The 16,924-nt window shown below is 35.4% G+C and overlaps 1 protein-coding gene across 1 annotated transcript; it reads left to right on the top strand.

The window, feature by feature from the left end:
• Positions 1-1,728: 1,728 nt before the first annotated feature.
• LOC129910750 (kinesin-related protein 8-like) lies at positions 1,729-15,619 on the top strand. The gene is made up of 5 exons (XM_055988256.1): positions 1,729-2,093; positions 12,913-13,157; positions 13,235-13,680; positions 13,739-13,963; positions 14,394-15,619. The coding sequence occupies exons 1-5, from the start codon at positions 1,998-2,000 to the stop codon at positions 15,524-15,526; spliced, it is 2,145 nt and encodes a 714-aa protein (XP_055844231.1). The 5' UTR covers positions 1,729-1,997; the 3' UTR covers positions 15,527-15,619.
• The last annotated feature ends 1,305 nt before the right edge of the window (positions 15,620-16,924 follow it).

Here is a 16,924-nt window from a genome sequence, read left to right as displayed (position 1 = left end):
TACCAAACAAAAGAAATTTTATTATTGTATTCATTCATTTTTTTTAAATTTTATTATATATAATATTTTGTACCAACAGAAGAAATTTTATTATTGTATTCATTCATTTTTTTAAATTTGAATAATTGAAAAATAATTTAAATATAAAATGAAACAATTGAAAACTATTATTATTAGAAAAAAAAAAAAAAATGTTAGATTTAAGTACTTACTTAATAAAGAAAAACTAACCAGTTCTGGAGACCTGGCCTGAACTTCGGAAGGGGGAGGAATGTTATGCCCCATATTGCACTCAGAGCTGACCCGCTCTACTTAAATAATTACAGCAATTTTGTGTCACACTTAATGTGACGCAACGCTCAGTGGGTCAAGCCAACTTCCAGAATGCAACTCAGCAGGTCAAAGCTGAGTAATGCATTTTGGAAGTTCATGAAGTTCCGGGTTGGTCTTTAGAACTCGAGTTGAGTTTTAATTAAACCACCAACCGCGACGGACCTTTTTCTTTATAATTTGTTATAACATTTGTCGTATGTGTCATCAATGGGTGCGTTCACGTACGCACAGATACCCTATCCAAGATACCTAAGTATCCGATACGTTTGTGAACACGAATCAGCTGTTCATCAAATCCCCATAAGATACACGAGAATCCAGAAATTTTTAGGATACCTTTGGATTTTTTTGCTTGTCAACACAGCTGATCGATCAGCTGAGATTTTATATGGGATTACAACAACACTAAGGTATCCAGATACCCTTGGATCGGTACGTGAACGCACCCAATTTGTCGTATGTGTTTGGCTAACAAATAGTTTCTGTGAAAACGTTACATACGACATCGGCATATTGGAGAAAATTGACTATTATTTGTTTCTGGATTGGAATATTGAAATAATTCTAACATAATTCAATAGACAAATATTTTCTGTATATGTCATGATATTTTTAAAAAAATTCAACGTACAGTTTTCGAGATAAAAATCTGAACTTTAATTGCGTTTTCCCAAAAGAAGCCGAATGTAACATACGACATTATGTATTTTACCAGCAAACGCAATAATATTATGACAGCTAAACGAAAGTTAAACGATAGGTAAATGGCAGTCGTAAAGATTAACGAGTATCGATGAAGTAAAACGATTATCGTAATACGTAGTCGGATTTCAACGAAAACGAAGTACATAGTTTCAACGATAATCGTTTTACAAAATAGGGCCCCTGGTTCAAGGTCCATATACACTAAAATAGCTAAATCCATCCTTGAACCAGAGTTGATCCACTGCTAATCTGCCGAAATCGGCGAGTTAAATTCCTGATCCGAGGCTGAACTACGTTTGTACAACTGGTCCTCAATGTTGTGCCCAATCACATTCCACTTTTACATATTCTAGGAACGCTGGTAAAATAGATACCCCGACAAACAATTTTGGTGCTAAAAAGCTTTACAGATGCAATTGTTGCTTCTGTAAAGCATTATAGAAGCAAAATTGTTAGTAGGGTAGTAGTACTTTGCCGCCTCCCAAAGGTACAGGACTATTAAAGAAAATCAATGCATTTCCCCATTAGGAGAGACCAAAAGTATGTGTAGATATTAGTACTAGATCATTGTCTTATCTCCTCCAAACGAACGCGGCTTTCAACGAGGTTTTGAAACATATTTTCTTAGTGTAACGCTAACCTTATGATAATCTACTACACTTTATATTTTCATCGCCTTGCAGTTGTCAGTCCTGACTGAAGTTCATTTCATTTTGACGTCCAAGTTCCACGTTTAAAAAAAATGGGGAAAATTGAGAATTACAATCATGTTTATAAAAATACAACGGGCAAAAAATAAATAAATATAAACAAATCCCTTAAAAACATAAGTAAAGAGTTAATATTCCAGCTGACCATTAAAAATAAAAAAACAAAAATTGCATTTATTGCCAACAAACTACAATCAACTCTAGCTGCGCCCCAATTTCGGCATACGTGTCAAACTCCAATCAAAGAACATGGATTTTTCATTCATTAGGCAAAACGAAGAAGATTATATCTTGAAAGAGGATCTTTTTAACACCAGAATTCCTAAATGTACACCCGAAATAATGGTATGTATATTATAGGTGCATTACATATTAAAACAAAAAATATGGATTTAAAATACGTAGAATTAGCAACTAGCAAAGCAAGTGAAACCCAAATAGATGACGCACGCAAAGATTTGCATCAGAATAACTTGCTGTTGCCATATAAAATGTGTATATCGGCAATTTATAATTAGTCATACAATAAACCAGATATAGGTATTCTTCTACAGTGAATGAAAGATTACCGGTGATGATGCTTTAAGCTTTCATTTTTGGCCTTGTGAAATCTGGAAAAAAGCAAGTTATTCGTGAAAGCTGACGAAGCAATTTTGCGGCGTTTAGGGTTAATTAGGTCAGATTGTTTTGCTTTTTGTACTTGTGAACAAGCAAATAATACGATGTACCCACTACAGTGGGTAGGGGTACACTACAAAACAATGAAAATGGAAACGAGACCCGCCCATGGTATTTCATCAGACCAAACCATAAGGATAATAGATTTTCTTATTAATTGTAAAAAAAACGACTAGGTATTAGGTAAGCTTAAAATTAATTAGAATTTAAATTATACATAATTTGATAAAATTCAATTTCCAACATCAATTCTAGAGCAGCACACTGAAAAAAAATCTGCTAAACTAGAAAGTCAGAGAACTTAATTTTGGTCAGGGATAGTTAGGGAATTTGAAAAGAAGTCAGAGATTTTTTTGTATCATTTTTTAAATATTTGCTGGGAAAAAAAAGGTGTATTAAGTTATGTTATCAATCAATGCATCGCACCTAATTTTTCGGATAAACTCCTTGAAGCTGTAGATAAATCTGTGGCCTGGTTATGGAATACGAAGTTGATCGTTTAAGATTCGATATCTCCCTTTCGATTCGCCTCGAATATCTGAATTATGGAATTCGAAGCGAATATTTCCAATATTCCAGCCAAATGACAGCTGGTTTCATTAGAATTGTTTTGTAATGTGTGTGGACTTCTTTTCTTTACTTGCGAAATAAAATAAAATGTTTAAATTTTAAATGTATTCAAGTGTTATTTGTGCTTGCAGAAAGTTAGAAAAATAAAGAATACACATTGCAGGAAAAAAAACAACAACCAAAAAGTACCTACCCTCGCAATTGTCACTTATGAACTTTTGCGCATCAAACAAGAAAGTGTTTTCATTTTGTGTCTTTAATTTGTTAAAAAAAATATAGCTTCTTATTATTAATTTGCATTGTTTATTATGTATACAATAATAAACAACTCAAAGTGTATTTAATAAGTATTTTATTAAAAATACCAGCAAAAATATCTTTCGTCGGTCGAAACAAAAAATCCGCCAAGAAAAAGGTGTCGTAAATCCATGGGAAGGTAAAAAGATACGGTCGAAAGCGAAAACAATAATACAAAACTTCAAATTCTCCTCCTAAATCGATCGACACCGTATTCCATAATTAGGCAACTGAAGAATATGTTATTTGCTCGGATGAATTACTTTAAAGTAGCTCAAAAAGGACATGGATTTCATTACTTCGATGAAACGAAAGGCATCGTCTGTAATCGATATTTATGTCGTTTTCCAAAATTATAGGAGTGAATCACTCCTTTTTTGTGCAATTTTGGAATTTGTTCATGACGAATTTGACAAGTGGAGTGATTTGACGTTTGCTTTGCATGTGTTTGTAATACGAAATAATGAATGAAATAATAACACAATCTTTTAAATTCACTTTTAGTGATTTTTTACAATACTGTAATGTTTTATTCCGGGTTCACAATAAAACTTATTTAATTTCCACTTATATTTCCGTTCAAATAAGAACACACTTTATTTCAACTCAATTTACTTTTATTATTCGCTCAAACAAACACACTTTTAAATCACTTTATTTACTACTAACAATTCGCAACACTTTATTTCACTTTGTACTGTACTCTTTCACTTTCAAGATTAAACTGTATCCGGTCGGTGTCCACGCTGCCCTTTTATACCTGAAATTCGGAATTCGAGAATGTCTTCGAAGGTTCTCGTCTTTGCTTCTCGAAGCTTCCTTTCCAAGAGGGGGCGCTTCATACTTCCAGTCCAGTGGGATATTTTGGGATATTCAGCAGTCGAGGGAATTTCTTTGGATGCGTTCAGAGGGTAGTTTCTTAATTACTAAAGGTCCGTTCACATTTCTACCTTTACTGTAGCAGGTAGTGTGTTCAGACTTTTATCTTAAAAGTAGTTCGGTAATTCATCGTTACATTGCCCCCCTCTTAGGATTGTTCGTCCCGAACAACTCCATTGCTTCTTTCACCATTATAACGATGTAAACGGTCACAATGAACTACCTTTAATTTGCCTCTTACCCCTCTCTGTATACGGTAAACCACGTCGTTGATTCTGGTTATTACTGTGTAAGGGCCTTCCCAGTTTTGTTGTAGCTTCGGTGATAGTCCCTTTTGTCGGTGGGGATTGTAAAACCACACAAGTTCTCCTTCTTGAAACCCTGTTGCTGTCGCTCGCGCGTCATATCTTGTTTTCATCCTGTCACTAGACGCTTTTATATTTGTCCTTGTCCGTTGGTGAATGTCAGCCAGTGTTTCTTTCAGGTTATCAACATACTCATCTATTTCCTGTGGCTCATTTGGAACACATCCGAATTTTATCTTACTTGGCAGCCGTATTGTAGAACCAAAAAGGACTTCCGATGGTGTATGTCCAGTGGAACTATGTGTTGCACTTCTATAAGCCATCAAGAATAATGGAATATGTCGATCCCAGTCTCGTTGATTATCGTTGACTACTTTTGACAGGTGTTCTTTAAGTGTCCTGTTAAATCGCTCAACCATCCCATCAGATTGTGGATGAAGCGGTGTTGTTCGCGTCTTCTTGATGCCAAGGAGTGAGCAAACCTCTTGAAAAATCTTAGATTCGAAGTTCCTTCCTTGGTCGGAATGAAGTTCCATGGGTACTCCGAACCTGCTCACCCAATGAAAGACAATCTTATCCACAACTGTTTTGGTTTCCTGGTTTGGGATGGCAAATGCCTCAGGCCACTTGCTGAAGTAATCCATCACTACGAGGATATACCGGTTTCCTTTGTTGGTTTCGGGAAAAGGACCTGCCACGTCTATTGCAATCCTCTCAAAAGGTGTGCCCACATTGTACTGATGCATCTTGCTTTGCATTTTTCTAGCTGGTCCTTTGCTAGCGGCACAAGTATCACATTTTCGGCACCACTTTTCAACGTCTTCTCTCATACGTAACCAGTAGAATTGCTGGCGTACCTTTTCCAGCGTCTTGTTGATGCCTAAATGGCCTCCAGAAGTTCCCTCGTGCATCTCTCGGAGAACATCATTAACCTTTGACTGAGGTACGATTAGTTGCATTACATAAGATTTACCATCTGCGGATTCCCACTTACGCCTGAGTAACCCTTCTTGCACATGAAGTGAGTCCCATTGTGCCCAGTATGCTTTGAGATTGGGGCTTCGGTCGGAGATGTCGGCCCATTCTGGTTTCTCTTCATGTTCCTTCCATGCAAGGATGGGTTCGATGTCCGAATCTTCCTGTTGGGCCATCCTGAGTTCTTCATTACTCCAGCCGCAAATGGGATCAGCTCTCGTTCTTCTTACAGCGAAAACTTCCTTTTCCTCTAGCCGTGTGCAATGCTTGCAGTCTTGCTTGCACGGGCGCCGAGATAATGCGTCTGCATTTGAATGTAGCTTTCCTCTTCGATGTTGAATCTGACATTGATACGTCTGGAGTATCTCGATCCATCTTGCTACTTGACCCTCTGGATTTTTGAAGTTCAAAAGCCAATTTAGTGCACCATGATCTGTGCGAAGAAGGAACTTCTGTCCATAGATGTACTTATGGAAGTGCTTTGTTGCCAATACCAGAGCTAGAAGTTCCCTTCTGGTCACGCAATAGTTTCTTTCTTGTTTCGAGAGTACCTTGCTGAAATAGGCAACGACCTTTTCTTCTCCGTCATGAACTTGCGATAAAACAGCACCAACTCCAACATTACTTGCATCTGCGTCAATGATGAATTGTTTGCCTGGAGTCGGATAGGCCAACACAGGAGCTTCACATAACCGTAGCTTCAGTTCCTGAAAGCTTTTCTCACACTCACCTGACCATTTAAAGGGTTTACCCTTCTCCGTAAGCTGGTGCAAGCTTTTGGCGATTCTCGCAAAATCCTTCACGAACCGTCGATAGTACGTTGCCAGACCGAGGAAACTCCGAAGTTGATGCTTGTCCTGAGGGGTTGGCCAATTCTTCACAGTGTCAACTTTTTCTGGATCAGTCATTACTCCTTGGGATGAGATGATATGCCCCAAATATTTAACCTCGGTCTTGAAAAGTGCACATTTCTTTGGATTTAACTTAAGATGTGCTTCTCGTAGCCTCTGGAATACAGCCTTTAGGTTTTCACAATGGTCATCAAATGTTTTCCCGTAAACGATGACATCATCCAAATAAACTAGGCAAGATTTCCAGGTTAATCCATTTAAAACGCACTCCATTAAGCGCTCAAAAGTAGCTGGGGCATTACATAGCCCAAACGGCATGACATTGAACTGCCACAGACCATTTCCTGTGGAGAAAGCCGTCTTTTCTCGATCTTCTGGATGGATTTCTACCTGCCAGTAGCCACTCTTCAAGTCCAAAGTCGAAAACCATTGTGCTCCTTCCATTGCATCTAGAGTATCGCTGATTCTTGGCAGTGGGTAGCTGTCTTTCTTCGTCACATCATTCAGTCTGCGGTAGTCGACACAAAATCGAGTGCTTCCATCCTTCTTTTTGACGAGAACTACCGGTGATGCCCAAGGGCTTTTGGAATTTTCGATCAGTCCGTCTTTCTTCATTGTCGATATCATTTCTTCAACTTCACCTTGTTTGGCCAAGGGGAGACGTCTTGCTGGTTGACGAATCGGCCTAGCGTCTCCTGTATCGATTCGGTGCTGCACCAGTTGTGTTCGGCCGTATTGCCCGCTGGGTGAAGAGAAGATATCAGCATATTCATGAAGAAGCCTTCCAGCAACATTAAGCTGATGTTGACTCAAGTTGTCTGATTTGAGAATTTGAGTCTTTAGTTTCTCAGAGTTCATAGTCATCTGTATGTCCATCTCATTGATCTTAGTTATTGCGGACACAGATTCACATTGTCCAACAACTTCTCCTTTCTTAAGCTTGATTGGGTACGGTTTGATGTTAAGTATCCGTACAGGTACCATGTTGTTCTTTGGTGCCACAAGAGTCTTCCCGATGAAGATGTTTTCGGAACTTTGCTCAACTTCTGGTTCGACCATGAGGTATCGATGGCTTCCACAGTTCCCCTTTAACTTCGTCCACACAAAAACTTCTGAAGAAGGAGGCAAGCACATATCTTCTTTGATGACAGTTCTAATTGTTGTTGAATTTTCGTTGCCATAGACCATTGGGATCTCCACATTTCTGTATTTCAGGACTTGATTACCGATATCCAAAATGATTCCATGCTCCTTCATAAAGTCGATTCCAATGATGCACTCGTCACATATATCTGCCACCAAAAACACATGCGAAAACTCTAGTTCTGCCATACGGATCGTAAGACGAACTTCACCGTACACCCTTGCTGCTTCTCCTGTGGCGGTCTTCAGACGGTAGCTGTTGGTGTTATGTAGCCACGTCATCTTCACCAAGTCTCTTCGTACAATAGAGGCAGTGGCACCAGTGTCAATTGTAGCCACGTGTTGGTTGTTATTTATGGTTGCCTCTACTGTCAGACTTTTGTTGTCTCGTTTAGTCTGTGAGACTTGAATTGTGGTTCTGGGGCCATCGATACCAGAAACCAGCTTCTGCCCCTCGAAGTTGGTTCTTACTCGTTTCCCGAATGGGAATCAAGTTGAGGATGAGTGTTGGTTGTATCGCTTACCTGTTGTTGGGCAATATTCCTGTTTCCACAGTGCTGGCAAGCATTTCTTCTTGGTGGCAATCTGCACTGCCGCTGGAGATGTCCTGTCTTGTTACAGTTCCAGCATCGAGCAGCTCCGTCTCGCTGGTTTCTTTGGAATGCGAGTTTTTGACAAGAGCATTCCTCCACTGTAACTTCTCTTACCCGATGAACGCCTTGAGAAGCCTGTTCTGCTGCTTCCATAGTGAGTGCAAACGCTAATGCTTCAGGAAGGGAACGTTTTCCAGCTGTTCGAATTGCTCGCTGAATATTTATATCAGATACAGCACGTACAAAGGCTTCTGTCGCAAACTGATTGATAATGTCGTCTCCTGCTGTCGGATATGCCAGATGAGCTAACCTTTCAATATCTGCTTGGAGTTGTTGCAGAGTTTCTCCTCTTTTCTGGACTCTTGTATTGAGTTGGACGCGGAAGACTTCCTGCATATGGCCATCTCCAAAGCGTTTTTCAATGACCTGGACAAGAGCGTTAAAGTTACCATTCTTTTCTGGTGGTAAAGTTTGTAACAACTCAGCAGCAGGACCTCTAAGAGCAAGAGTCAACGCTATACATTTGTCTTCGTCATCCCAGCCATTTGTTGTGGCAGCTGCCTCAAACTGTTTCTTGTAGATCGACCAAGAACTTTGTCCATCAAAGGTTGGTGGATGCATTTCCTTCTTCTTTGAATACTCACCAGAACTTTCTCGGGCCTTAATTTTTCGAACCTTGTCCAACTCTTTAGTAATGTCTTGGAATTTCTCTTCGAACTTTGTGTCCATTGCCAACAGCTTTTCTTTGTTTTCTTCAACACGCTCGTCAAGAGCAGTGAACTTTAAAAGATTCCCTCTAAAAGATTTTTCTGTTCTTCTAGAAGATTCTTTTGCTCATCGCGATGTTCTTCTAGATGTTTCTCCATTTTTTCGAGAAGATTCTGTTGTTCACTCTTTTGCTCTGTTCGTTGTTGTTCCATTTGTTCTCTTTGTTCATCAAATTTTGCAAGGAGAACAGCCATCATGGATGACATATCGGAACTAGTACTTACTCGTTCTTCTATCATTTCAACTTCGAATTGAAATGTATCCAAATCTTCGCTTTTCTGGGTTAAATAATCTTGCAGGCGAATAATGAGGTCATTTTTCGATCCAGCAGTAGGAAGACCTCGTTTAGTTAATTCCGCCTTCAGCTCAGTCAAACTTAACTGATTTAATGTCTTACCCATTTTAACTTTTTAAAATGCGAGCACTTTTACTTATTTCAAAATGTTTTACACTTTGTTTATTGTTAAAACACACGCGCACTTTTTATTTTATTCGCGAAATTATCTGATTCGCACAAATAAATAAGTTTTATTCCACTTTTCTGACACCAATGTAATGTTTTATTCCGGGTTCACAATAAAACTTATTTAATTTCCACTTATATTTCCGTTCAAATAAGAACACACTTTATTTCAACTCAATTTACTTTTATTATTCGCTCAAACAAACACACTTTTAAATCACTTTATTTACTACTAACAATTCGCAACACTTTATTTCACTTTGTACTGTACTCTTTCACTTTCAAGATTAAACTGTATCCGGTCGGTGTCCACGCTGCCCTTTTATACCTGAAATTCGGAATTCGAGAATGTCTTCGAAGGTTCTCGTCTTTGCTTCTCGAAGCTTCCTTTCCAAGAGGGGGCGCTTCATACTTCCAGTCCAGTGGGATATTTTGGGATATTCAGCAGTCGAGGGAATTTCTTTGGATGCGTTCAGAGGGTAGTTTCTTAATTACTAAAGGTCCGTTCACATTTCTACCTTTACTGTAGCAGGTAGTGTGTTCAGACTTTTATCTTAAAAGTAGTTCGGTAATTCATCGTTACAATACTTTATTGATTTTTTTTTGTAAATAAATATAATTTCCTTCACTAAAAAAAGTTATAACAACCACCCAACAATTTGACAAGCAGTCCATGAAGTCAAATGTAGAAGTATTTTTAGGTAATCACTCCGTCACTCCTTCAAAATTTTGGGAGTGAAGAATACACTCCAAAAATTCACTCCTTTTTCAATTTTGGAATTTGAAATCACTCCTTTTGGGAGTGATTATATAGCTAGAAGTGACACTCTTTGAATTTTGGAAAACGACATTAGAGAGCGAATTTATGGGTTTTGTAAACATGAACTTCTTCAAGAGTCTATGGGCACTCAATTTGTCAATAAAAAAAAACTCAAGCACGAGTGGAAAGAGACGGGCCCAGATGAAATGCAACTCCTTGATACTGTGGTCTCCATGTTGTTCATGGATCCATGAAGATATTGTCTTAAAACTTGTTTATAACGTTTTCAAATTCACTACTGCTAGGAGAAGTAGTTGAATTTATTTGAAGTTTGTTTCAATTCGAAACGGAGTGGACTTAATTTCTTTTAAAATATTACGGGGTACGATGGTAGTGTTTAGAGAGATGCCTCAACATATTTCATGAGCTCAAATATTTCTTCGCTTTGCACAAAGATATTCGAAAAACGCAGCCTATTGAAAACATCAACATTTTTACTTGATCTACAGGGGCAGGTTTTAATCAAAACCAACATTATTATGATGGAGAAGATCAAAAAAGTGGTCCGTCTGTGCGTCCATCTGTACATCGAGCTAGGGCCTAAACGGATGGATGGATTTGCTTGAAACTGGGTGCAGATGATTTTTGCGTAATTTCCAAGACCCGTTTTTTAGTTTTGTTTAGTTTTTTAATATCTACTTTTTAACGCATATCTCCCATATACCGTTTTCGAGGTGTTGTAATTTTCTCGAAAACGGCTTTAACGATTTCGATTAAATTTTGTGTACGTAATTCTTTTATTGATTCTAACATAACTGCGTTTTTAGTTGTTGTTGCAATTTGGCGTTGCCGTTTTTCAAAAATTGATATATTTTTTAAGTTCATATATTTCATCAAAACATAAGTCAATTCTCTTCAAAGTTTAAAGACATCATTTTGAAGTGTAAAATTAAAAAAAAAAACGATTTTTTTAAAACGAATTTTAAGTTATTGCACAGATTTTAACGCAGGCCTGGCATGGGGAGCTAACCAAGAAAAAACGTATCGAAAAATTATTACACTTATGATGGTATGTGTGTATATGCTATGATACGATTGTACGAAGCTTGCATGGATGTGTGTATATATATAATATATGTATATAAATTGTGTTAGAAAACGAAGAAGACCGTAAATGCTGTGTCTGCAGGATAAATCAGGAGCAAACAAAATTATCTGTATTTTCTTTTCTTTTGTTTTCTCTTCCCATTCTTCGGTTTCTTGTTCAACTTTTTGTGATTTTTTCTTCTGTTTCTTGTTCAACTTTCTTAAGTCAGACAGAGAGGGTTATTTAAATTGTGTTAGACAACAAAGAGAGGAGTAAGGAAGAAGACCATAAATGCTGCATCTGCAGAATAAATCAGAAGCAACAAAAATTATCTGTATTTTATTATTTCCTTCTGTTTCTTGTTCAACTTTCTCAAGTCATTTACCCCGTTTGTATGGCGATTTGAATCGGAATTGAATCAGGATTTAGGTCTATATATACCTGAATCGAATTGAATCCGGATTTGTCGATCCGATACGACTCGGGGAGCTGAATCGAATCGAAAATATGCATATATACCGAATGAATTGAATACTCGAAATATAATTTATGGTGGAAATTGTGTGTGATTGTATTCTTATTTGCAAATTCACTGTATGTATGTCTAATGATATCTAGTTTTACTTGTACTTTGTTTTTGGTTAGATTTTTCTATTTTACTGCAAATATATTAAAAAGAAAAATTGTGTTTTCGATTCTATTTCAATTCGATTCCTCGATCTGGTACTTCCATATACCTGGATCGAAATTTCGATTCAGTTTCAATTCGATCTTTAAATCGGTCATACAAACGGGGTAAGGGTAAAAAATCTTCCATCCCTCTTTTTCGAACTTTCTTTCTCCCTTACTCTTCATTGAATCTTGACTCTTGCGTCTTCATGTGAAAGTCTGCTTTTACCATTGGTTCGCCATCCCTGGACTAGAGGATAGCCATTGAGTTACGGAGAGCAAATGAAAGACGATCACATTTTCGATTATATATAAAGTTTTTTTCGATTATCGTTTTGATAATTCGGGAATGGGGGTGATTCTAGTTCTATTCATATAAGCGGCAGTGAAACTAAATACATATGTAGCAATTGTGCTAAGTTATATAAAATATCAAGAAATTGACTTATTGAAAGGGCGCCAACTTGTGTTGAGGTAAAAACTCAACTTTACACCTCCTCGCCCTATGATATGAAAATTACCTTACCAATTCCTCAGTTTTATTTTTGTATCATTTTAACACAATCTACATACGTAATATCGTGGGCACAACGCCAAAACCACGAATCTGCAAAATTGTAGTTTTGAGAAAAACGGCTTCAATGTTTTGGAAATTCATGCAATCTTATGGGAACTCGTGCTACGGAAATTGATGGCTTTTAGGAAACAGATCGATGATTGGGGTCGAAGCAGTGGATAGAGGGACCGATAACTAGTTAAATGACGCATTAAAGTGAAAATGTCAAAAAATGCAGATTCGTGGTTTTGGCTTTGTGCCGACGATATATGTAAATAAATAAATTCAATTGTATATTTTTTCTTCTCTCTTCTCCTTCATTATGTATAAATGTTAAAGCTTAAATAAATTAAATCAGAATGTATTCAATGACAAGCTCAATTTTTGTTTTTTCCAACTCATCGACTTGCACTTAATTAAATCAATATATGTATATGTAAGTACTTTAAAAAGCATAAAAAAAGAAAGGTTTCCAAAATTTGTTTTCAGATTATACTTAAAAAAGAAACATCAAACTATCACAACATGAATTAAATATATTTAAAATATCATTTCTCCTCACGCTCTTAGGAAGAAAATTGGTCATCAAGTACGAATGACATTTTGGATTCCATTTTTCCCATGGATTTTCTCAATAACTTGACCGATCACCAAGGCGAGTTTGGGTCTCTAGGAGGCTTCAACGGACATATGAAAATAGAAGCCGAAGACTATGATATCACCGAGCCCACATTACCTGAACCATTGCTATCACATAGCAATGTTATATCCAGCAATTCATCTGATAGTGGCCTTTCTTCGGATAATCTAGAAGCGTAATTCATTTTCCTACTTCGCTTTGTGAATCTATGTATATGATTTCTTTAATTTTCTTATTTTCTATTTTTATTAGGGACATGAGTCCACCATATGAACCTCTGAGTCCACCTTCTCCAGGACCCTCAATAAGTGAAAGAGGAGGCAAAAGGTCACCTGCCGAATTATCACCTATGGAAGTTATTCATCCGGCAAAAAAAATTGTTTGCAATAATGAACATAAACCTAAAGTGATTGTTCAAAAAGTTCCACAAGTTATGACTTTATCAAATACAGTTCAAACTCATACAAGCACAGTACCGCTACAAAAGCAACAATATCAAAAGTTAAATAATCAACAACAGCAAACAGTGGTAAATGGAATTCGTGGAAATGAAATAAAAATTGTCAAACTATCTCCTCAAATGTTTACTGCTTCAAATAACAAGAACGTTACAATTCAAGTAAAGAATTCGAACAGTGGAGCAAAAATTCAGGCTAAACCAGGCACTTTATTTTTAAACAAAAATAAATTAACAGAAAGTAAGTTTTAAAAATTTTTTATTCTTAATTTTAATTTAATTTTTAATTTTTTTTTAAGTGAAAAAAATCGTTCGTGTGCAGAACAATAATCCAAGGTCTATTCTAATACCAGTTTCTCTACAAGATGTAAAAGAATTGAAAACTTTTAAAATCGTTAATACGACAGCGGTCCGTTCCACTCCTGTTAAAATTCAAGAAACCCAAGAAACAAATATCCAGCAGTTTCCAATAAAATACATTTCAAAACCCAATGTCTTAAAGGATGTTGGAATCAAAGATGAAAGTAAGTCAATTCATTTCATATTTAAAAAGAGTATGAAGAAAATCTATATTGTTTCTAATTGCATCAATACTGAACGTTTGAAAAGTTGTGTATATATGGCTTCTAGCCCACAATAAAAAACTGTGTTTTAATAATATATGTAATCTTGAAAAGTAACTTGATTACGTTCTGCTTTCAAAGCTGTATCGAATTTATATTATCAATTAAAATTATTGTTAAATTGGAATAGAAAAAATGTCACTTCAAGCAATTTATTATTTAAATGTATTCATTAAAAAAAAAATTACTGAATGTGATCCTTTAGGTTAGATGTATTGTATTCTTCATATTTTTTCTATTTTTTTTTTTTTTTTTAAATAGCAACAATTTTCAAAAAATTGTTCACAGCGTATAAGAATAATAACACTTTTATTTTTTTTTTAAATTATAGTGCAGGAGGATTCTTTTATTGAAAATTCATCGGATTCTGAAAGCATTATCATTGAAGACGGGTATGATGACGAGGAGTATGTACATGATCCAGAAGTTCCGTATCCAAAACTTGCTCTCACTTCAGAAGAAAGACGACTTTTAAGCAAAGAAGGCATAACTCTACCAACCCACTATCCACTAACAAAACATGAAGAACGTGAACTCAAACGAATTCGCCGCAAAATTCGCAATAAAATATCGGCACAAGATTCGAGAAAACGTAAAAAAGAATATGTAGATGGGCTTGAGGAACGTGTTAAACAATGCACAGAAGAAAACCAATCTCTCATGAAAAGAATAAAACAGCTACAGAATCAAAATCAAACACTAATGTCGCAAATGAAGAAACTGCAATCACTTCTCACAAAAGGAACAAACAAAACAACACAGCCTACAACCTGCTTAATGGTCTTGTTGCTAAGTTTAGCTCTAGTTGCGGCTCCTAATTTAAAATTAGGTCAAAATCCAAAAGAAGCCGATTTGGAAGAAGTGGTGCAAGAGACAATATTACAAAATCGTAGAAATCTTTTGTTCAACACTAAAGATCAAAGTACTGATGTTTTCGATGAAGAAGTTAACATGAGTGACATTGTCTCGGCTCTTGAATTCAACGAACGAGAAAATAATGCAGTCTGCAAAACAAACAACAATGCTTATACATCAAGCTCGTTAGAAGAGCCAAAGTGTAAGAAAATGAAATTGATTCAGTCAAATTTCTTAGATGATGTAGATGATGATAATTGGTACCTATCCAAAAAGAACAAGGACACAACGAATGTCGTAAGTGCATTAGAGAATTTTCAAGAAACCAAACAAAATCTACAAACTAGTGGATTTAATATAGAAAAAAAGATTGAAGTCGAATCAATTAATGATGACAGTCAACATAGTTGGCTTGACAAAGATATACTTGATATGGTTTCGCCAACTATCAATGGTTTGTATGAATTGAACATGGATAAAATAACACCAGGAAATTACGTAAATTCACCTCAAACAACGGTTCTTGATGTAACGACTAATCAAATGTATGGAAATCAAATAAATAATAAGCAAAATTCATCGGAAATGAGGCAGATTAAAAAGTATTAACGGTAATGCAGATAAAACTATTTAAAATCAAACAAAAAATAAAAAACACTATTTCCTTTCCATTAAAATATTATAGATATATTTTTCTTTAAATTGTTTATGTTATTTTGTTTCTACATAATAAGCTAATTAATTTTATTTTTATAAAATACATGTGCATTAAAAATTCATCCTTTCGATTAATCGTGATTCAAAAACTGAAAGTCTTCATGACTTATTGTGTATTTTCATATTCAAAAGAAAACCATATCGTTGTCAAAATTTCTATAGAATATTTCTGATTTTTTTAAGCAATATTACATGCACATAAACATAAAATTAAATAAACTCTTCATTTCATAATAGTATTATGAAAATATAAAATTCGCCAGAATCATTTCAATTTTTGTATCACGAATTTTTATGATTTGGGTGAGTTTAATACGTTTTGGACTAAATTTTTTTTTTTTTAAATATATTATATTATTGCCTCTGTTATATTCGTTTTACACATAGAAAAATAAAGTATACATGTTTTATTATAATTAGTTATTCTCTATATATTTTACCTATACGATTAAGTAGTTAAGTATTTTTTTTTTATATAAGCATTTCATTTATTTCTGGACAAATCGCTGTATAATAATAAAAGAAATCGAATAAAAAGTTTTCAGGACTAATAAAGAACAACAATATTGTCCTCTTGAGTAAAATTGATTGTTTTATTCTAATTTATAAGTTATAACTAATTTTCTGTTGCTGAACAAAGTTGTGAGAAAAGAAAATGGTTGATTTTAAAATGTCCTGAAATACAGCTGCGATAAAGCGGCCACTACTAAGTGGTTATAAACGTTAAGTAAACTTAAAAAAACACAAGCAACAAATACTGTTAACAGAACAAGGAAAATATTAAGATACATTCTAGGGTATTCTGCTTACTTTCTTATGGTTGGCTTCCAAAAACTTTTCTGTCTTTTTTTTCTCATATTATACATATTCATTACTAAAATGAAGTTTGAGAGAAAAAAAATTTTTTTGTTTCATTTAATCTTACCACACATACACTTTTTCGACTATGAATAGAAAAAAAAGTTTGAGACATTAAACCAAACTCAAAAAGACCCACCCTTTATTTGCCAACGTTGAAGTTGAAAGTTGTAAAGAGTTTATAATTACATAGAAATTGAATACCAACTATTAGGTGGAAATTGAAAAAAAATATAACTAGCATTTTTTTTAAATAATCTTAAACATAAATGGATCCAGACCAAATTTCAAAAGAATGACTTTACTTATCGAAGAGCGAAATAAACAAAGCAATATCTGCTACAAGTCCACTTTGAGTAAAAAAGTCATGGAAAGCATTCCCACTCCACAAAATAATCCCATAAAATATAACAATGAGAACGAATTAGCTTT

Source organism: Episyrphus balteatus, chromosome 2 (genome assembly GCF_945859705.1).
Source record: "Episyrphus balteatus chromosome 2, idEpiBalt1.1, whole genome shotgun sequence".
Taxonomy (NCBI): Eukaryota; Metazoa; Arthropoda; class Insecta; order Diptera; family Syrphidae; genus Episyrphus; species Episyrphus balteatus.
The sequence above is the reverse complement of the archived record's forward strand: the minus strand, read 5'-3'. Positions and strand labels throughout refer to the sequence as shown.

Excerpts from the sequence above, each read along its gene's own strand:
- LOC129910750 (XM_055988256.1), top strand. The coding sequence starts at position 1,998 with ATGGATTTTTCATTCATTAGGCAAAACGAAGAAGATTATATCTTGAAA. Across the intron at positions 13,158-13,234 it reads TCTTCGGATAATCTAGAAGC|GGACATGAGTCCACCATATG; the intron begins GTAATTCATTTT and ends TATTTTTATTAG. Across the intron at positions 13,681-13,738 it reads CAAAAATAAATTAACAGAAA|TGAAAAAAATCGTTCGTGTG; the intron begins GTAAGTTTTAAA and ends TTTTTTTTTAAG.